The sequence below is a fragment of the Parambassis ranga genome, chromosome 6 (genome assembly GCF_900634625.1).
Source record: "Parambassis ranga chromosome 6, fParRan2.1, whole genome shotgun sequence".
Lineage (NCBI taxonomy): Eukaryota > Metazoa > Chordata > Actinopteri > Ambassidae > Parambassis > Parambassis ranga.
In genome coordinates this window covers 9036677-9058986 of record NC_041027.1, presented here as the reverse complement: position 1 = coordinate 9058986, position 22310 = coordinate 9036677, and the positions used below count along the sequence as shown (strand labels likewise).

General features: G+C 40.9%; 4 protein-coding genes across 6 annotated transcripts; 2 read left to right on the top strand and 2 right to left on the bottom strand.

Annotated features, from left to right (window-relative positions):
- The first annotated feature begins 78 nt into the window (after positions 1-78).
- Positions 79-3128, top strand: LOC114437441 (kelch-like protein 38). Of its 2 annotated transcripts, XM_028408130.1 has the most exons (8): positions 79-694; positions 786-974; positions 1061-1245; positions 1316-1667; positions 1773-1918; positions 2129-2283; positions 2432-2589; positions 2656-3128. In XM_028408130.1, the coding sequence occupies exons 1-8, from the start codon at positions 449-451 to the stop codon at positions 2836-2838; spliced, it is 1614 nt and encodes a 537-aa protein (XP_028263931.1). In that variant the 5' UTR covers positions 79-448; the 3' UTR covers positions 2839-3128. The 2 variants fall into 2 exon arrangements, with proteins under 2 accessions (XP_028263931.1, XP_028263933.1); XM_028408132.1 differs by lacking the exon at positions 79-694 and having other exon boundaries at positions 839-974; positions 1069-1245.
- Positions 3129-3443: 315 nt separating this feature from the next.
- cpt1b (carnitine palmitoyltransferase 1B (muscle)) lies at positions 3444-11299 on the top strand. The gene is made up of 19 exons (XM_028407867.1): positions 3444-3610; positions 5989-6147; positions 6300-6439; positions 6545-6716; positions 6838-6939; positions 7150-7287; positions 7366-7443; positions 7606-7713; positions 7804-7888; positions 8098-8293; positions 8367-8552; positions 8636-8741; positions 8828-8944; positions 9024-9188; positions 9286-9420; positions 9767-9919; positions 10017-10130; positions 10213-10305; positions 10385-11299. Exons 2-19 carry the CDS (start codon positions 6007-6009, stop codon positions 10517-10519), a joined length of 2364 nt encoding a protein of 787 aa, XP_028263668.1. The 5' UTR covers positions 3444-3610; positions 5989-6006; the 3' UTR covers positions 10520-11299.
- A 126-nt stretch (positions 11300-11425) lies between these two features.
- sephs1 (selenophosphate synthetase 1) lies at positions 11426-16922 on the bottom strand. Of its 2 annotated transcripts, none has more exons than XM_028408614.1 (10): positions 16883-16922; positions 15161-15283; positions 14975-15071; positions 14426-14529; positions 14185-14292; positions 13869-14023; positions 13692-13782; positions 13509-13608; positions 13002-13214; positions 11426-12734 (listed from the first exon to the last, which is right to left on the bottom strand). In XM_028408614.1, exons 2-10 carry the CDS (start codon positions 15254-15256, stop codon positions 12520-12522), a joined length of 1179 nt encoding a protein of 392 aa, XP_028264415.1. In that variant the 5' UTR covers positions 15257-15283; positions 16883-16922; the 3' UTR covers positions 11426-12519. The 2 variants fall into 2 exon arrangements, with proteins under 2 accessions (XP_028264415.1, XP_028264416.1); XM_028408615.1 differs by lacking the exon at positions 16883-16922 and adding an exon at positions 15398-15718.
- A 1018-nt stretch (positions 16923-17940) lies between these two features.
- bend7 (BEN domain containing 7) lies at positions 17941-21925 on the bottom strand. The gene is made up of 10 exons (XM_028408466.1): positions 21741-21925; positions 21165-21242; positions 20739-21095; positions 20436-20555; positions 20027-20361; positions 19551-19658; positions 19055-19172; positions 18866-18979; positions 18631-18672; positions 17941-18150 (listed from the first exon to the last, which is right to left on the bottom strand). Exons 1-10 carry the CDS (start codon positions 21802-21804, stop codon positions 18092-18094), a joined length of 1395 nt encoding a protein of 464 aa, XP_028264267.1. The 5' UTR covers positions 21805-21925; the 3' UTR covers positions 17941-18091.
- Positions 21926-22310: the final 385 nt, after the last annotated feature.

The following is a 22310-nucleotide window of genomic DNA, read 5'->3' as shown; positions in this document are numbered from 1 at the left end:
ATCCGAGTGCTCCGTGATGACGTCTAGAGCAGAGTGAGGACGCAGTTGTCCCGCCTTCATGAGCCAGAAATAGACCAGTCAGAAAAGTCAACACTGCTTGAAGTACGAGGGACATTTTTTTTCAATTGGATTGATCTATTGGAGAACAAACAGGAGTTGTGTGTTTTCCCAGCCTTTTTTTACCTTGCCTTACACATTGGTATAATCTTCAATCTCCCACTGCGGTTTTGGTGTCTGTTCAGTTGGCACATGACAGTGAGAAGGAGGCAGGGAAAAAGACGAACTGGGGGTACATGGACTAAATATGATGTCTTGTCCTATTTTTCCACTGTTTATTTTTCCATTGGTTGTTGGAATTCTTCAGGCTGACCGTGGAGGTTATGCAGTGCTGTTCTGAATAAGTTTTAACTGATAAAATGAGGTAATATTGAAAACAGATCTCAGTGAGATGAATTCTCTCAGGCAATGTTTTGTGATACTCTTTGAGTGGTTATACTTGTGGCTGAGTCATGCTGTTAGGAGGCTTTTTGATATTTTTCCTGGAGTCATCAACTGGAGAGCATCCTCAGGTGTCACAGATAGACAGTTGTGCTTAGCAGACTCAGAGGAATGGAAAAACAATGAGGTGCTGCGCATTTATCACCGTGGTGATGGAACCAAGGTTACAGTCCAAACCAGCACACATGCCTTTCATGTGAGTATAATGCAGTTATCATCAGCAGTACTGGGTAATGTCAACCTTACTGAAGGCCATGGATAACTTGGTTTAATAACTTATTTTTAAGGTGGACCTTCAAAGACTTTCAGAGTGCAGTGAATACTTCAGAGCCTTGTCCCAGTCCAGAATGAGAGAGACCTTAGAGAGTCTTATCCACCTGGACCACGTGTCCTCTTTCATCTTCCACAATCTTCTTGAGTTTTACTTCAATAATAGTTTTAAAGTCCCTCAAGAGGAGCTGGCAGCACACATACAGGTATACAAACCACTACAGAATCTCCCATATCACTATGTCTGTTCCACATCTCATACTTCCCTCTGTGTCCCTTGCTCACTCTGGAGGTCAGCAGCTATCTCCTGGCTGAGACCTTCCTTTCAAAGTGCCTATCAGTCTTGGCAGATGAACTCAACCCATCTAACTGCTTGTCATACCTGAGTCTTTCTCAGGAGATCTTCTCTTCAGAGATGAAGACGACAGTATTAACTTACCTGAGCAGAAACATGTTGGAGCTGCCACAAATCATCAGGTATGTTCAATTCTTAATAATGTAGTGAAGCCTAAATGTGTCCATCTCTTCTCATTGATTTCTACTTCAGATGTCTGAGTGATGATGAGAAACAAGACATTGTCCACTTGAGGAAACAAGGAGACCAACATCTCTGCAGCCTCAGAAAAGAGAACCTGAGCTCTTGGAAAGACCTAGAAACAGAATCTGCCCGTTATGTGTTTACGCTGAAAGGGTCGGAGGACAGCGGAGACTGGCATGCACTGACAGAGCTTCCTTTTAGGGCTGATAAGTGGTGTTTCACTACAGTGGTGCTTTATAACTACCTGTACATCATAGGAGGCTACAGGCAGCGTATAAAGAGAGGCTGGGAGTTCAGCATGGCTTCCTTTAGGTATAACCCTTTCACTCATACCTGGGTCGCCACGTCTCCTCTGATAAAGGTAGATTTGTCTTTAGCTTCTAATGGGTGACCTAATTTTTCTTCCCTTGTTTTATTTTACTTTTTTTTATCACTAATAAAAACTCTTCATCTGTTTCTTCCACAGCACAGAAGGCACTTCAGTGCAGTGGCCTGTGAAGGCTGTATTTATGCTGTGGGAGGTTGGTACTTGGACTCTCTGGTGACTCCGGACTCCAGCACAGCTCTCTACACAGCTGTTGAGTGTTATGATCCATGGAAGGACACATGGAGGTTTGTATCTCTTTGCAAGTGCAAGCATTTTACATTTAAATTAACATTCAAGCGCATGACCAACAAGCTTACAAGATGGTGATCAAGCTTTTAAATATGGTGACATTCCTCTTCAGGAATACAGTTGTTTTACGAACAACCCAAGAACCATTAAGGCTCGCTGCCTTAATGGTTCTTCCTTAATTGGCTCTTGTACCCTCTCTTTCTCAGGTTTGTGTCCTCGCTGCCTCTCACTGACTTCCATTTCACCATGTCTTTGTCACATGATGTACCCCTTGCTGCGAGCCTTGGACACTGTATCTATGTACTGGGGAGTATCCAGAGGACCGGAGAGAAACTGCTGCTGCAGTACAACACAAAGCAAGGTTAGCAAGAGGAACATGGATTTATTTCCAACTCAGATACAGTAGCTCATGCACAAGAACCTTGTTGTCTGTAAACCTCCTTCAGCTCAGTCTGCCCTCTTTAGAGTTCATCTCTTGTGAATGAAAATGTTGTCTCGATCTCTTAAAGACACATGGACTGAGCTGCTTCCCACACTTACCAGAGCTGATGCAGACCTTCCTACTCTGTACTGCCTGGGGGCCACTGACCAGCTGCTTGTGATTGGTGGGAACAACTCAAATAATGTGGTGACATCATTCTGTGTGCAGTCCCAGAAGTGGGGAAAGGTAAAGGTCTGAAACAGGATGAGCCTTTATATAACACAAACATTAAATTATCATTTAATGTTGTAGGTGCACAGAACTGAGAAAGCGGCGCTTGCCGGGCAGGGGACAGTTGTGGATGATCAGCTCCTGATGCCAAGTATTGAGCACAACTCTGTTGCAAGAATGGATCTCCAAACTTTCTCCCTCAGAGCTCTACCTCCTCTCCCCATCCCCATCCGCTATGAAGCTACATTTTATCTTTATTTATAATGTCATGGTCAGGACACTTGCACATATTGTGTGTGCTTGGTTAATTGTTATGGTGTTCATTTAAAGTCTTTCTCAAACATAAGGTGAATAAATTCTTTAAGTGGAGTCTTTTGGTTTAAGGTTTGTATCCAAGGGCAGGTTATATTTAGACCTAAAGCACCGAATACAATTATAAAGTTTTTTCAATGTACTTCTGTATAGGTTTGCTAATTTGCATTCACAATGTGTTTCTATGTGAAAGTCAAAATCCCATTTGATTCTGAAATATATCATTAAAATGTTTCCTCCAACATTTTGTCTCTGTGAACACAAACCCATCCTGATATCTGAACTTATCATCAATCACTACCATATTTTTATATTCATATTAACACATTAGGCCAGTGCTTGTCCTTTCACTGGGTGAAAGGTCACGTGGCTCTCAGTTACAGTCTATCACAGCACTGCAGCAGATTCAGTTTCTTTACTGTAGCAGAGAACTCACAGCACATGAGGCTCAGCTCTTTGGCGTCTTGTTACAAAGAGACACATGTCATGGGTGAGAGAGGGAGCGGGGGAGAAAGAAAGGGGGGAGAGAGAGAGAGAGAGAGAGATGCAGAGGAAAGGGGACAAAGGGAGGGGAGGGCTGGAGAGCACCTCTCTGGTCACCACCTGAGAAAAGCCAGTTCAAGGACACAGAGCAAACAAGCCTGAGCACAGAGAAATTTCACTGCTTCACAAAAGTCAGAGGTTTCCCTTGGCTGAGTGGCTAACACTGTCTGAGAAAGGAAAGGTATGTGCCAGCTTTTTCTTTGTCATTCTAACATATTTCTGCATGCAGGACGTGTATTAACTATTGTATGAATGCTGTAATACATATAAGTACACACACACACCACACACACATGCCCAACAGTTGAGGGTGAAAATGTCAAAATACTGAAAGAAATCTGGTTAAAGATTTTAGTTCAAGAACTGTGTTGTAAATGTCATATAGTTTGAGGTCACACAATAACAATAATAGCTGTCCTTTACTTGATTAAAACACATTCGCAGTATTCTCTAAAAGAGCTTAAGGGTTTGGCATTCTTTGTACATTGTACTCTGTGTTTATATTTTCATGCCCATCTGAGGTCTGTGCACATGCTCAGTCGGTGTACCACTATATCTGGCCATTGAACTTTGTCCCACTTGGTGACTGTTCAGTCATATGACATGGAAAAAGAAATACAAGACCAGTCACTCACTTTAGGAAGTCTAAATATTTTTGTTTAGATTTACTATGGTCAATGACAGAACCCATTCAACTTCACATAACTCTCATTTTTTTATACACACCACAAATTCCACATTGGTGAGCTGCTTTATCACATGAGCAAACGAGACAAACAGAGCCACTAAAAGAACCCTTAGGTACATAATTAGTTTGATTGCTGCAAGGCAATCAAACTCTAGTTTCTCTTTATTCTTTTTTTTCTTTATTATTCTTCCGTACATTTTTCGGCACATTTCAACTCCTGCATACTTTGTGCTATTAAAACAGTTCAACCACCAAATTGTTCAGCTTTTTTAGGAGAAGGGTGCTTGTATTTTTCTCTTTTCAACTATTTTTAATTTTTAAATAACTAAGCTTTTTCTAAAGGGGGAGAACGAGAAACACAGCTGCAGAATAGGCTAACATCTTAGCAACACATTTCTTCATACAGTCAGATTCGTGGTGAGTACCAACAGTAGTGAGTGATAAGTGCAACTTCATTGCGTTTATTCAAAGAGAGAGAGAGAGGCAGAGAGAGTCGTGAGAGTCGTGTGCATGTCTGCGCGTATTGGGGCGAACTCCATTCTGCGTGATAGAGAAACCAGAGAAGTGTAAACCCAGGGACTGTAGAGGTGGTAGAGCTCTTGGTGACGTTAAATTGATGTTAGACTCAACTTAAAGAAAATGCTGGGAGGAAGCTGTTGTCTACTTAAAGTTACAGTAATTGGTATTATTTGGCTGATGATCTGTTGTTTGCCATATCTGCAAGGACATAAGGAGAAGGGTTACAGGTTGGAATTAGTAGATCTGACTCCAGAATCACAAAATAAGTGCTACCTTCTGTATGTTTGACATCATAGTCATAAAAATTATACTGTGTTGTAGAGCAACATCTGGTGATTCTGATGGTGTCCAAATTTTTTGTCTGAAGGCTTCGGTTTGGACAAAAACAGAAGTTGTTTAGAGGGTGTTTTTACATTGTAAACGCATAAGGAGGGGGACAGAGAGAGGTGCAGTTAGGGGCAGTTGATAAACATTCAGGTTGCCATAGATACAGGCAGTCAGGGCTGTTACAGTGGTGACAGGCTGACACAGGAAGTTATTTAGATTAAAGGTAGATGTTCCTACTCAGGCCGTTGTCGGTGCGAGAGCGCAGCTCAGAACTTTAATTGTTGTATGACTCTGAGCAATAAAGGTGTTTGGTGAACAGTTTCAAAGACAGACACAGCAGGATATTTTGAGGAGTTCTGTGGAAACAAACCTGCCTGAAGTGCAAAGCAATAGGCTTTCTTCTTCTTCTTTTCGTCTTCTCCATAAGTTTTTTGGCGCAGTGTATCTTCAGCATACATTGATTTTAGCCATTCAACTATCAAAATGTTCATCTCACAGAGGACATTCCAGGTCAACTTAAAGTTTTTTCAAAAAATTATAGTTTTTTAAAATATTAAGCAATTTCTGTGTCATCTGCCAAATGTATCTCCTCCTACAAATTTCAAGCTACAGACTCCATTTTAGTCTTAAAACGCCCATTAGCTGCTGCTCTATCAAACTTGTATTCAGAATTTTCTACTTCCAAATCGTTACCATGTTACCATGGTGACAGGCTGCCACACAGAGGCATACAAACCTCTGAATTGCTCTGATTCTCCAGCAATTCAGAGCAATCCTTCACATCAGCATTCAAAGCAATGCTTCAGCTGTAGCAATCAAACTTGCATTTTCTTCAGAAAATGCCCTTTCCTAGTTTTATAATTACTTGTTTGTAACTAATAGTGAAATTAGGAGCAAGGTTTCAAATATCTTTAAATGTCAGAAGATATAGATTGCTGAAATATGTGTATATATGTGTATATGTGTGTGGGTATAAATATATATAGTATAAACTATTTTTTTCTCTGTGTTATTATGGACATTAGTCCTTTTAGAATACATCAATGGCGGAGGCGCATCAAGCGGTGGGCTTCCAGTTCACCGTGCGCCCAGACGGTGTTGACCTTAAATTGAGTCAAGAGGTCATCAGAAACATCTACCTGTCAGGAGTGACAGCATGGAAAAAGAAAGCTATACAATTCAAGGTACAAACGCCTAATATCAACATATAGATTCATCTATACATTAAAAACAAGCATTCAAGTACAGCATTTCAAAGTATTTTCCCTAGATGTGCTTATTTTAATACAGCAGTAGTAATGATGAGTAATCTGATGTAAATATCATTTCCTGACAGAATGGTGTGTTGGCTGGAGTGTACCCTGCCAGTCCATCAAGTTGGCTGATAGTTGTGATTGCCATGATGAGTTCCTTGTATACCCGCATAGATCCCTCTCTAGGAATGATTGATGCCATCAAAGAAAACCTACCTCTCAGGTCAGTAGACCCCTTGACCCCTCTTCCTTTGTCAGTTATTGTATTTGGTTTGTGAGTTATTCTGCATTTCTTCAAATGCTTTCATGTATGTCTTATTGTTGACAGGGACTGTATGTCAGTGCAGACCCGTGCAGTACTGGGTGCAATCCTGTTTGCCACTGGGCTATGGCTGTTCCTCATCTATCTCCTGAGGTATACTCTTAAAGGCCTGCTCTCCTATCATGGATGGATTTTTGAATCACATGGAAAAATGAGCACTTCAACCAAAGTGTGGCTGGTATGTCTTTCTTCACCTCTCTTAATCTGTCTAAATCTCTTATTTGTGCTGAGGAATTGTCTGCCTGCTAGGTAACTCACTTTGCAGACAGTTATATTTGGTCTTTATTGTTTGTCCCCAGAGCCTGGTAAAGATGTTTTCTGGGCGCAGACCACTGCTCTACAGCTTCCAGGCCTCCTTACCAAGACTCCCTGTTCCCAGTGTGGATGATACAATTCACAGGGTATGTGTGTTCCTATAACACTGCCTCTTCTCTGTGATGGACAGTAGTGCAGCAGCTAATAAATATCTGGCACACCTCTGTGCTGCACACCTGTCCTGGATGTCTTCCAGGATTTCTGTTTGTGTATTTTACCTGCTCTACTATATCAGGTGTGTTTGTATGTAAACCCGTTCCCTTGTCCTGGCATCATATTGTGTCTGTTTTCCACAGTACCTTGAATCAGTCCGTCCTCTGCTGAACAATGAGCAGTACAACCAAATGGAGATTCTGGCCAATGACTTTAAGGACACCAAAGCAGCTCAGCTGCAGCGATACCTAATCCTAAAATCCTGGTGGGCAACTAATTATGTGAGTAGTGCTGACAATGTAGAACAACTCAGATTTGATCCAATCCTAATTAAATTAATTACCTGCTACCCTCTTCAGGTAAGTGACTGGTGGGAGGAGTACATCTACCTCAAGGGTAGGAGTCCCATCATGGTCAACAGTAACTTCTATATGATGGTAAGTTGTTGAGCTTGTGGAGTAAAGTATTATTTTAATTGTAACAATACAGGGAGCCTTCTGCAAAGGGTGAACATCAAGTGTAAAACAGCTTGATTTTTTGATGGTTTGATATGTTTGATTTGTCAATGTGGTGCATTTTGTTATGTTTCTCCTGTGAAGGACTTCCTGTATGTGACCCCAACACACCGCCAGGCCGCCCGGGTTGGAAATGTGGTTCATGCCATGCTGCAGTACAGGCGCAAACTGGAACGTGGTGAACATGCACCGGTAGCATGTCTTCTTTTGTTTGTTTGCGCATTTAGTTTTCCCCCCACAGTGTTAAACTTACTGATAATTCTGATCATCTCATTTCTACAGCTGAGAGCTTTAGGGACTGTACCAATGTGTTCCAGTCAGATGGAGAGGATGTTTAACACCACCCGCATTCCTGGCATTGAAACAGGTGAAGCCTATAATTTAAAGGGGTAAATAAACACCTTTCCTGTCATCAATGCTGTTAAAATACCTGCTTTGACAGCATTGATGAGGGTATTTGGGCTACTTGTTCAACAAGGTCTTGCTAGTTTCTAAACTATTGTTCTTCTAATTGTTTTGTAACTTTAATCCCTGTTATGTCTCTGATCTTTCTTCATGACTAAACAATCCCTGCAGATATTGTGCAGCACCTGACTGACCGTAAGCACCTGGTGGTCTACCACAAAGGTCGGTTCTTCCAAGTGTGGTTGTACACCGGGGGGCGCCACCTCCTACCTAGCGAGCTTGAAACACAGTTTCAAAGGATCCTCAATGATACCTCTGAACCCCAACCAGGAGAGCTTCAACTAGCTGCTCTCACTGCAGGACACAGGTATGTATTAACACACAGACTGCAGAGGACACACACTTACTTCCACCAGCTAATAATCTCATTCTCACTTTAGAGTCCCATGGGCTCGAGCTCGGATTAGGTATTTTAGCCAGGGAGCAAACAAGGCATCTCTGGATGCCATTGAGTCAGCTGCCTTCTTCCTGACACTGGATGATGAGCCACAAGGTTATGATCCTGCAAAGACCAACTCACTTGACAGTTATGCCAAGTCCCTGCTGCATGGAAAATGTTACGACAGGTAGGCAGTGAAGATAGGGGAATGGTGTCTGGGCCTCAGTGGTGTTTATCCCTGACAAACATGTTTTTTTTTTCTCCTCACAGGTGGTTTGACAAGTCCTTCACCTTGATCTCTTATCCAAATGGCAAAATAGGTATAAATGCTGAACACTCCTGGGCGGATGCACCAATTGTAGGGCACATGTGGGAGGTACATAATATAGTTCTTATACGGTATCTTAAAACATTGATTCAAATCTAGCAGATCTCTGAAGCCATAAATGTCTGTCTGTGCAGTATGTTCTTGCAACAGACTGCTTCCACCTCGGCTACACAGAGGAAGGGCACTGTAAAGGCGATGTGAACAGAGGCCTGCCTCATCCCACTCGACTGCAGTGGCAGATTTCAAAGGAGGTACAATAAGAGATTAATAACATTGATTAACTGTGAACATTTGACTTGATCTGAATGACTCTGTTTTCTGTTCTTTTAGTGCCAGGAGGTCATTGAAACTTCATACCTGTCAGCCAAGCAGATAGCTGATGATGTGGATTTCAATGCCTATCTGTTCTCTGAATTTGGGAAAGGCCTGATTAAGAAGTGCAGGACTAGCCCTGATGCATTCATACAGCTGGCTCTGCAGCTGGCACAGTTCAGGGTAGGACCTGCAGTCATCTACTAAAATACTGACTTGTTTTGCGCATTGCAGTTATATTGAATTGTATGCCCTCAACACCAAACCATCTACTTTATAGGACCAGAGAGTGTTCTGCCTGACGTATGAGTCGTCAATGACTCGTATGTTCAGAGACGGACGGACAGAGACGGTGCGCTCCTGCACATCTGAGTCTGTTGCATTTGTGAGAGCCATGGAGGATGCAGGTGCAACGGTAGGCTGCACACAAAACTGATAAGGACATCAACATGAATGCATATAAATGGTCCATTGAGTGTAGAATTATAGGTCATATATGTTAAAACATGTACAAACAATATAAACACGTGTGTGGTGCATGCTTTATGTAAATTATAAAGGTCACAATGGTAGCGGTAACTTTGTGCTGTTTAGGACTTGGTGACCAAGACCTGCAGGCGGTGTGTCTGTTTGTGTGTGTGCGTGTGAGTGAGTGAGTGAGTGACCTGGACTCTGAACTGTCACGTATGGAGTAGTGAGGTCATATGATTGGTTCCAAGTTTTTTTTTTTAATTCTGTGTACCTGCTGTTTATGCCATCAGAATGCCCAGAGACTCGCACTGTTTCGGAAGGCAGCAGAAAAGCATCAGAACATGTATCGCCTGGCCATGACAGGCTCTGGTATCGATCGTCACCTCTTCTGTCTCTACATAGTGTCCAAATACTTTGGTGTTGACTCTCCATTTCTTACAAAGGTTTACACCATAAGCATCTTTTTTATTTTACTGGCTTTTGGCTCAAGACAAAATAGACAAAATTTTAATCAGCATACTACAATGTTTTTGTTCCAAGGTGCTTGCAGAGCCCTGGAAGCTGTCCACAAGTCAGACTGCACAACAGCAGCTCAATCTAGTCGACATCAACAAGTTCCCTAAATATGTGGGCGCTGGAGGTGGATTTGGCCCTGTGAGTGAGATCATTTCAAGATGCACATTTATACAGTTCAGGCCTGCTGTCCTTCTCAATATAACAATATATGTATCCCCAGGTGGCTGATGATGGTTATGGTGTGTCTTATATCATTGTTGGGGAAAACCTCATCACATTCCACATCTCCAGCAAGTTCTCCTCTCCTGACACAGTAAGCGCACATTAAAGATCCATCTGTGTTTTGTTTGTGTTATTTCTCTCTAACTGCTCCCTCTTTGTGCTATCTACAGGACTCAAGCCGGTTCGGTCAGCACATTCAAAAGGCCATGCTGGATATCCAAGCCCTTTTCAAACATGACAATGATAAGAAGATAGTACAGAATGCAAATTGTGTTCTCCTGGAAAATGGGAAAAAGCACATTTAATACACTGCTGGATTTGGAGCACACATTTGGGGTGATTGATAAGTTTGTGGCCTTAGAATCTCATTTCATGGACGTGCAATTTCAACTCGCTGAGGGGTTGTGCGGAAAGTGTGAAGAACCCAACCAAGTAATTGCCACCATTAGGGAACATGATTTGGAACTCCTTCAACGCTTGTCTTAATCACTTGATTTTGGCACCCTTAGACTTCTATCTGTACCCCTAGATGAAGAAGAAACTTAGTGGTTGCCATTTGACAGTGATGATACTGTATGAATGATAATGAAGCATGTAAATATAGGAGGGAACAACAAAATTAGGTATAATACTAGGTTTTCTAAGATTTGACTCCCTCTGCCTGAGGCCCTAGACTTACTTGTCACCCTTGTACATCCTTTATCAGTATCAATTTGTCCTTTATTTCTGTTGAGTCATTTTACAGGAGCTGGGCATTCCACTCAGTCTGACAGAGAAAATAGATTTCTATTTATATTGTCCTTCTCAGAGCTGTTCTGTTTGATGCTGAGGGGAAACTTCAAGGAGAAAAACCTTTTTCACAGTTGTTGTGTCTCCTTACAAAATCTTTTGACTGTGTATCTGTATATAAACCAAATGTAATGTAAAATCAATCTATCATAATTATTTATGGCCTGTAAGTTGTGCACATAAAACTTGTAAATATAGAGAAAAAAATCTGTAAAATATTCCATACTGTTCATTTAAAGGTGGTTGTCATTTTTGATTAAGAATAAAATACCTTGATAAAAGGCATACAAACAGTATCCATCATGGCTTCTGTGTAATCTCTGCAGTAAAATACAATAGATAAAAATCAACTCAATCAAATCAATGGAAAATATGATTTCCTAATGTTTAGAAATGTAAATAATTAGATCCAGAAAACAATGTCTCATAATAACAGTTTATTGTAAGAGGTGGGATGGATGTTTTATGTTTGTTGGACATTTACAGTGATCTTGTAGATTCATCCCAGCTACAGTATTAGGATAAACAAAAATAACCTGGACTTTGACCAGCCGGAAGTTTCATTACTGTCCAATAGATTTCAGTACGCCCTCTGGCAACACTAAAGAATAATGCACCAGATCCTAAACAAAAGCCACAAGCCTATACTGAACCTAAACTGCTCATGTTTTGAACTGGTATGATGAAATCTCACATCATATTGTCTTAAATATGATGATACATTGGAATGCAGATGGTATAGAGTTCTCCTCCTGAGGGTTATGGACATTTGTTTTCACCTATGACCTAACACAGTGGAGCAGCATCAGTTTTTTAATGTGGAAAAATCAACCTGACGTTCTAAAATGCAACTACATAATGATTCGGTTAATTCACATGAGTGCAGCTCCAAAGTAGAGCAAACCATCTGCTATTTTAATATTTATTAGATTATGTGGGGACAATACAAAAAGTAATAAAAAAAACAAGCCATTCTGGTCACTCTCAGTAAGTTTCGTTCAAGGCATCAGTTAACAGTAATCAACTAAAACTAGGCTTTATAACTGTACAAAGTGAGCAGACAATAAACAAAAACACCAAACGCTTGTTTGATGAGAGCGGTTTTAAAAGAGCCAAACAGGCAACAGACTCCAGACTTCCTAAGATTCAAAGTGAATCATTATGTTCCGATTATTCTTCATTATAATTACCCTCTTATCAGAAGCTGCCTGTCAACCAAGCACAAGAACAGAACAGAATACAACAGACACAAAAGGCAAATGGGTTTTCAGTATGCTTATTTCTTACCAATTTTTATCATGGGGATGCTGCAAGTTGAGTCCACTGGGTGGTGTCCTGCCCCCCATAGGCCACTGTGTGGGGCTGTTTTCATGTTAATACCCGCCAACCCAGTCTTTCCTGTGTACATACTATTTTGTGTATATATGTCAACACTCTAGGATGGTTTTGTAAGTTTATGTCTAAAAATCACTCAACAGAGCTTCTGGGTTCCGGTTCATGATGCAGCAGTGGGAGATTAAGATGTTGCACCAGGTGTCGGATTGACATTCTGTGTGGCTGCTTGTGGTGCCACCTCTATGATCCGTGGTTTGTCAATGATGCGAGCAGTGCGGTTTCCTTTCTCTACAATCCCAATGATCCACGCTTGGTGGCCCTCTCCGTATTTTGGGGATTTGATCTCGGCACAGAAGCGGGCAGCCTGCTCCCGAGGCAAACAGATAAGCAGGCCTCCTGAAAGTGAAAAAATTTTGTCAGTCAAGTGTCTTAGATGCTAGTTTATATGAGCTATATTCTGCATCCATACGAAGCCTTAGATACCAGTGCAGCTGAATACTGTTGATAGACTGACATGGCAAGTGGATTTAGACTGGACTGTAGTTCAGGTAAAAACACAACACTGTTGTGACTAAACAACAATATTTTTGCTGCAGGAATGTCATCATATGCTCATCATATTCTCTGGACGTGCACTCAGAAAAAACAAAACAAATGTGTCACCTGATGTTTCAGGGCAGGTTCCGTGCATGAGTCCAAACATGTTCCCACAGGCCTTGGATACAGCAGCCATCTTGGCAAGGACCGGGAGGTTGTGAATGACGAATGACACCTCACTTCGCTGTTGTCTTGCCAATGTCTGAGCGTGACCGAGGATACCAAAGCCTGTGATGTCGGTGGCCGCATGAGCATTGAATGTGTGCATGAGACTAGCAGCTAAAAAGAAAAACAGAGAGGAAGACATGACAAAAATTTAAAGACTTGAAATAAATTCTGGATTATTTATTTTGCATTATTAGGGATCTCTCTTTTGGTTGGTTGCAGGTTAGCCAGTGGTATCACCAAATGAGTCAGCTTCAGCTTGTTTTAACATTCACAAAACCTGGGACTCCTTGTGGGCCAAACACTGTGCTGCAGTATCTATTTTAACTAACAATGTATTTCAGCAACCAAAAGTTAAATAAGAATGTGCAGGGTAGTTCGGTTTGCACATCATCTTAATGGCGTTACCTGTCCTGTTTAGACGAGCCATGTTCATCATGGCTTCGTGGTAGGCCAGCTCTACATCTTCCTGAGTTACCACCAGCTTGATCTTGTTCCACTTCTCAGGCTGAGGGATAAAGAAATGTGCTGTTAGTGTATATCCTGAAAAAACCGAGTTGTTTCTAAACATGTTGTAGCAGCCAGACTTACAATATCTAGCCACTGATGTACTGCAACAGCCACTTGTGTTCCTAGTGGTTTGGTCAACACCAACACATCTCCTGGCACTGCATTATCTGGCCTGTCACACATAGCATCATCGTGTTTTTTTCTTTTACACACAGTGAAAGGAATGAAATATAGAAAGCAGCTGGAACACATGCTTACATGATAAACTCATTTGGCTGGCAGACTGTTGTAGCAACTCCTCCCATCACCACCCAGGGGTTGAGCACCGTCTGTCCTCCTGTTACGGATGTACCTGCCTCCTCAGATGCATCCTTGAATCCTTGGATGATCAGCGGCATGACTTTGTCTCTCTCCTGTAAAGAGGACAGGACAGGAATGTTAGACTGAATGTAAAAATGATTTAGAGCTGCGCATCTTTGGCCAGTGTCAGGATTCATTAGGACGTTTAAAATACAGAACATAGCTAAAAGTAAGTAAAGTAAGGCAGATCATAATCATATGATTTGTCACTTACTTTCTCTGACATTTTGTTGCTGACGCCCAGAAGCATCAACATGTTGTCGCACTCTGTCACCCCCATGGCGTACAGGTCACTTAGAACATTGGCACAAGCAATTCTTCCCTACAAAAAAGGAATACAGAAGATCAAGCACATAAAGGGTTAGTGTGCTCAGTAAGAATGGCTGTTTCCACAGAAACAGCCACAGGTGACAGAGCAAAGGAGCAGAAAGTAATGTCCATAAGAAGATTTATACCATCATGTAGGGGTCATCCACAATAGGGTAGATATAATCTGTCGTTTGGACCAGAGAAAGACCTCCATGTCTGAGGGGGATGACACATGTGTCCATACCTATGCCTTCAAAAGTAAACGAGCTTTCAGTGTGTGTTTAATTGAAAAAAGAACTGAACAGTTGACAACATCTTAAATGCAGAACATTGACTTTTACAACATGAATACATCCTCCATCACTTTTACTGGTAAAAATATGTAGATATTTGGGTTTAATGGAGATGGAAATGGAGTTATAAAAATGCTTTCCCAAATTCTTGCAAACTCATTTCTACAGACTATATGTCAACACAAACTTCTCCTAAGCAGACATGTTTACTTCTGACAGGAGACAAAGTGCAGGTGAAGCCTGAAGAATAATAGAGCTGTTCCATACCTACAGTGACAAGAATTCAAATTCTGGTCTGTTCTCAGACAAACATATGTCAACATATAAGAAGTGTTTTTTCTATTGTGCTTAGAAGAGATACTTTTGTTAAATTAAGTATTATTATATCAAGATCATTATTACCTAATCGAGGCATAACTGCCCCCAGGAACTGTTCATCCTCCTGATAGTGGTTCTCCTGTAGGGTTTCTAGCAGCTTTTGTAACACATCTTGGGGAACCTTTGATCACAAAAAGTAACACATTATTGCCTATCAAAAGTAGAAATGCTCATTCATCTGTACAAAAACAATAATATGTCATAGCCAACCTTGCAGCCTGTGCCCTTGAGCTCTGCAAAGCGTGTGAGCCTGAAGTTCTTGTCCAGCTCATAGCTTTCCGGGTTAAAAGACTCCCTCACAGACATGTCTGAAGAAACTCTGGGTCCTCACCACTAGAAGCACATCAGGGACAAGACAAAAGGGACAAAACTACTTTAGATACAATGTCACATGTCACAAGGGACTACAAGAAAATGTAATCTGAGACAAATTAAAACATCATTCACCGCACTGCACTGCCATGTATGATTATGATTAGATTATTCACTGATCTGCTCAACTGCATATTCTCTCAGATGACTCGGTTTCTGGACATCTGGAACATCTGCATAATATCAAGAAACAGCACTGCAATGAATCCTGTTCTTGTAAAGCAAAAGTCAGCGAGCGGTTGCTTTAACTCTGCTGTCATCTTTTCAGCAACAATGACATTGTGACAAATTTGAGAAGTTGAACTAAATTAATTTGATGTATATTGTGAACTTCATTACTCATCATTACTAACTAATGAATTATCTAAGCTCAACTCGTCATATGATGCAATGACACCGTCGCTATGGAGATTTATTTCTTCACACCAGTGTGTTAGAACGTTTTTTTCAACAAAATATTAGGTACGACAACACTACGATATCAGAGGTTTAGTGTCATACATAGTAAGTTTTTTTAACTGCTCTCTGTGAGGGCTGGTAGTAAACTGTAAAGATAATTAATGCCATCACAGTGTGTCTTTACTTTAGGCACAACATTTTTAGGTCAGTTTCATGTATGCTGTGGATGGACTTTTTCTTTTAGAAATTGCAAACCACATAAAAGTGTCTGTAACACCTGAACCACTACATCCTCCCACCACTAGCAAAACAAAAGTTCACGATGAACCGGTGCGCGTTCACTGTCTACAGTTTCAAAACAAGCTAGAAATGAATGAACCGCGGTGCTGCAGTGAAAAACACTGATGAAGAAGCTGGGTGATATCATGTTTACTTATACTACCGGTTTGTTGATTAAACTACGGTAATCTGCAAAGGGGCGTCTGTTAGTACACACGGGGTAGTGTTCAAGAGACAAAATGATCCCGAGTTCATTCAACCCCTAGGCACTGCCTAACAATATCAGTGATAGCCAGCGGTAAACATCTGTTCTGTATGATGTACACAATGTATTGCACAGCTGTGGGGTCAACTCTAAGACATGTGTGCCGATAGTGAGAGCTACATCTCCTACATCTGTTTGTTTTGCTGAAAATGCAGTTTTAGATTTCGTGCTAGCTCTTGCTAGCAATCGCTGATCCATGCATGAGGTGATGTGCATAAGCAGCTCTGTGCAACAAAGAGCCGAGAGCTCCCCAGTTTGTCACATCTAACACGTTTAAAAACATACACAGTGCACGCTACGACCTATATATGACACCCAGTTGTGAATCATCATGCCAACTCGTTGCACATGTAAGTTAAAAAGTTACTGTGTGAAGCGCCTAACAAAAATGTCGGCGGCGGAAAAAATTAACCCTTTCCTGTCCCCCGCCATGCGATGTGTGCAACATCAGAGTTAGTATGAATAAAAAAACGCCAAACATGCTACTTGTGCAAAGTTTGTACTGATATGGTGCAAAAGAAGTGTTTACAATTGCCCTAAATGCGATTTTAGGACCAAAGCGGAGTTATATTCTTGCAACATTTCCCCTTTAATTGCTCTGACCAGTTTATCCTTACCAGCTTCACGTTAGCGGTGGATCCCGACAGAAGAGCGGGGAAGGCACCAGAATGCATTGGGGCCAGAATCAGGTGACTTCGGCGATAGCCTGACGAAAAATATGATTAAAAATGTTGTATTTTTTCGCTACGCAACAAATAATTCGAAGTGGTTTGTATTATATGTCATATTTTATTTAGCATACCCATCCGATTTGATTCAATTTTTAGAAAACATTGTACGTTTCGTAATTCCTAGAGGGAACTGAACAGATCTCAAAGGGTCCTTTGCCTGCACAGTGGCGGCTTTAACATCCCCTTTAATGAGCTGTGAAGTCTGGCAACAAAATCTCTACAATGGAGTGTACCTTTAATTTACTGTTTTCCCTCCAACTGCAGCTACAACAACACAACATTGCATGATTGAGAGTTCACTCAACAAAAACTAAGATTTATAGACTTTATTTTTAAAAAGTTAAAATAAAAATTTGTTGGTAGAAATTAAGCGTAATTGAGACTCATTGATGTTAATTACAATGTCCTGCATATAAGAACCCGACAGACACAGATATCAGCAAATTATATTTAATGATGAAGACAACTATCAGTTTCATGTACACAGTGAAATTTGAGTAAAATGCATAATTCCATCACAATATTGACAACAGTAGCATTGATATGCATAGCCTAAAGATTTTAATTAATTACTGTATATTGATATTTTCAGCAAGTAACAGCCTGTCAATTTTTTTGATTAGCAAAATGTGCCAAAAAATACATTATAATATTTTTGAATGGACTGTTTGGAATTAAGGTGGATGCTGTACTGCACGTCACACCCATTAAAGTACCGGTCACAATCCACAATGAAAAATTGTAATAAAAAAATTGCAAAATATATGAATGCTTTAAAGTTACAGTGCTTTATCTGATGTGATACTTGTGACCTTTGCAAGAAATGACATGAAAACTAGGCAAGTATGCCTTTAAAGGCTATAATGTAAACAAGTTGCATCTTTCATTTAAACCACTGTCCATTTAAATTTTATTGGCGTAGTTAAACAATCACATATGTGTGTGGTGCCTGCGTGTGAATGATGGAGAGGATACTATTAGGCTTCTTATGTATTTGGTCCTGTTGTTTCCCTTTACATCCACTGCATACAGAAATTAACAGCTAGAAAGACAGAAGTGGCAAAACGTGTTATGGTGGAGACATAATGAAGACAATCAACCAGTCATGTTCACCCCTGTCTGTTCCACACTTGCTGACTTGTCATAGTCACAACCTGTCAAGGAAGGAAAGAAGTAAATGTTAAAATGTTTTTTAAACTAAAAAAAAAATAGCCTCAGTGAATTTGTGTAAGGTTGTACAGCAGACACTGAAATACCATTGTGACAGGCAGGGTGAAATATAAAGGTGATAGAAGGGATATGGTGCATGGTGTGAAGATAATTAGCTGACATTTTGGGAAGCTGCATGAAAATGTCAAATGTCACTGTGCCGGCATGACAAAGAAGTACGAGCCAATGAGCAAGCAGACAACACTAGTTTGTGTGTGTGTGTGTGTGTGTTGTGAGAAAGAAGCAGAGAGACGTAAAGCCATTGTGCCCTCAGAGGGGGGCTGATGCAAGATGTAAGATGCAAGATGGAGGTCTGATGGGAGGGGAAAGGTGGAAATACAAAATGGCTAGAAGTATGGGTATAGAATAAATAATGCCCTGTGAGTGTGTGTGTGTGTTTTAGATGTACATAATGAGGTTAATACTTTTAGATGGGCCACTTGAGACTTCTTCTGCTTCTGCAGCATCTGAAGAGCCAAAAGGTAAACAAGGATTAACAATGATAATAATAATATTAATCATAGCCAGACTTTCTTTCTGTGCTCACAGACACCATGATACAATAACATTTTTTTTTAAATATAGACAAAATATTGTGCAAATATAAGAAAAAACTATGCAGTCAATAAAACAATGTGAAGAATTAAATTGTCAGCAGACCCCTCTTTAGCCTCCTCCTGGCCAGTTTGATCTGGTCTTGGAGGATCTGAACCCAGTCCCGTGGCCCTGGCAGTTTTTCTATTTTGTGCTGTGTGCAGTATTTCTCTGTAAACACTAGACACAGTTAACACAGTTATGTTATACTGTAGGTCCTCTCACTAATTTGATGGAGATGAATTGATACTATACCTTTAATGGCGCCAACAATGTTCTGGTCTAAGCCCTTACGGTTATCATTGAGCCCTCTCTTCCTCTTTCCATTAGGCAGGGAGTTAGCCAAGGTAGCATCATCAAAGAAGGCACAGACCTGAAAAAAACAGCATGGCTCATGATCAAGTGACATGTTTGCATATAATTTCATGTTAAACATTGCTGTCAGTTTGAATATTTTTTTAGGGTTGTCCATCTTTCTCATTTTTGGGAAATAAAAAAATGCATTAAATATTCATTCAAAGATGAATTGATTAGAATTTGGTTGTCACAACGTTTTGGCTAATAATAACAATTTATACATATGACAAAATTACTTTTTATTCACAATATCTAAACTATGATAAAATGATGAGAGGGTCAAAATAACAAAAGATCTTCACCTCATATTTTATGTGTCTGTATGCCAATGCAATGGAAGGATAATCAAAGGGAAACTGAATGAAGTCTTAAAGAATATACTGTAGATGCGCACCAGTTTCCGGAACAGCAAACTTCCAGAGCGTGTATAGTTGACCAGAATGGAGTCTAGCTGGGCCTTGGGGATAAACACGTCATAGTCCTCTGCGAGGCGCACGTCAGACTGTACAGGAATAAACAGCAAAGAGTGTTAATTCTGAAGCATTAAGACAAAATTATTAATAAAATCATAACATCCCGAATTTCCCTGAGGGACATTCCCAAAGGGATTAATAAAGTATATTCTATTCTATTCTAGTATATTCTACATGAGTTTTTGAAAAAAGAGAGTACACAGGTCTGAAGTCAGCTGTTATGTATGATAAAACCAACCAAATAAAACATCCAAATTTGTTTTACAGCACACACACATAGACACATAATCTATGCACATGCATGCATAAACACAAGATAAACACTGAAGCAAAATTTTACAAGTGTATTGCATACATAAATAGTTATTAGACATATGCAGACTAACATGTATGTTACCTCTAATGCTTGAGGTTCCCTTAGTTGGTTGAGGACAGAGTTGTGTGTGTTGTTGACCGTGACTGAATCGTTTTGAGACGGCAGCACAGTAACAATTGAGGAGAATTGGTGACTCTTGGGTGTAGATGCATCTTGTTGTTTCTCACATTCCACACTCTTTCCAGATTCTGGGGCCACGGCTTTAAGAGGGTTAATAGCTCTTCTAGTGCTGGACACACTCAGTGGAGCCACCTTATAGATTGGCCTTCTCTTTCGGGGCCGGCGACGAGGAGCAGGGCCTGCACTAAGACGAGGTTGGCATGGCGATGTCGTTTGTTCCTGCCTGTCCAAGGATGCTAAAAAAAGAGAGCCACACATTATTCTGTCTCATTCTCTCTCTCTCAGTGCCTGTTACTGCTCATGTACTGACCTTTTTGAGTCTGCATCAACCGCCTCATGGCACGCAGTTCCTGCAAAATAGCTTTTAATGTGCCCTTACAGTTACACATACAGCAGGGGGTTTCTGGCACAGCAGGTGGGACAGCATCAGCTGTAAAGTCAGTGATGTGTTGGTTGGTCACTGTTCATACAAACATACATACTCACATGTGTTTTCATGCAATGTCTCTCACATGAAATATGCAGCCTGCATTTAGCATTCTCTAGTTTATGAAATTTAAATGTGAATAGAATTTGAGATTGGCAGCATGGTCATATTTTGGCTGGCACTTACGATTAGCTTCATTCCCTTTGATTATATCCTTTGTGTTGTTGAGCATCCTGAGGGCTCTTGACCGGGTGCTGTACTGGCCTGTACAGCCTGGACCGTTAAGTGTGGAGATGGCTATGGATGAAGGCGAAGGCCCCGGGTCCCCTACAGAGTTCCACATGTTGCTCTGGTGGTCCTCCGACACAAGAGATAACAGTGCAGGCTGATGTACCCAGTTCAGATGCCTGTCTTCAGGCTCCTTTGTTAAGCTGTCCGGCTCTGCTCCAACTCGCTGATACACCCTGCTGCTCTTATCGCTCAGAAGCCTCATCATTCCTGTGATTTGCCTTTTAATTTCCATGCCTTCATCCCCCAGCCAAACTACAGCCAGGAGAAAAGGGTGTTGGTACAATTAGTGATACAGAAAGGAATCCTTCATAAAATACATACCATCAGGCACAGCAGTGTCCTTAGCTTCGCCTTTGGCATCTTTGCAGCCAGAGTTCATCACATCTGAAGGGTCAAAATCTGCAGAAAAATATAAAACTATGCTGTGAATAAGCATCAGAGTGACATGTTGCTAACTGATGCTTTTGCCTTGAAGCATGTGCAGGCTGTGATGTCAACCAAAGCAGAGCCACCCCCTCCCATCCCATGCACAAACCACCACCTGTAGATGGTATGAAGCAGTCAGATGGTGTGGAGCCAGCAGCTTCATGAAAAAGTGAACATCTCATGTTCAGCTTAGCATATCTTCACATTTTGGGCTGTTTGCTTTGCTTAACTCATCCTTAGAGGTGTAATCTGAATGAAACGCAGTATGTAGCCTACGTGGAGGTTTTATTTTTTTTACAGACAGACTGGGATTCTTAGAGTTGCTGCTGGTTAAAATCGTGTCAAACAGTAGGCATTGTCGATGCCATCGCTTTTGTTTACAGAGTCGTCACTGCTGGCACACAGCGCCAGACAAACACCCAGACAGAGACGCGCGTCTTGCAAGGTCTTAGATTCATTCATCTGCCTTACCCTCATCCGTGACCAGTTTAAAGCTCTGCGACTTCCTTCTTCTCTTCCTTTCTCCAAACTCCATCCTCAGCCAGAATATCCAGCAAGTCGTGCAGTCGAAAATCGCTTTTTAGAAAGACGAAATCAGTGATGCACTCAGCAGAATCACCGTCCGTCTGCTTTATTAATCAGTTAAATTTCTCCTCAGGCTGCGCTACAGATCCTGTCATCCTCAGATTTTCATCGTGTTGAGCTTACATGATCCTGGTAAATACTATCGTGTGATTTGATTCCTTTCCCATCATGATGCCGGTTCTTCCCTTTCGCCATGTAAATAAATTAATGACTTTAATATTAAACACTCGTCACATATCCCTTTGCGCCACCTGATGGTATGTTCTCATCTAAAAGGTCGAGTGTCCGCACAATGATCTGGCATAAGAACAACAGCACGTTTTTAGGCATAAACTTTATTCTAGATTCTGAAAATATTATTAGATGAATACTTTATACTTGCTGTTTTATTAGTAACTGCGGTTTTAATTAAATGTTTTATGATCAGTGTAAATATGAATCAATGAAGTCATGTTT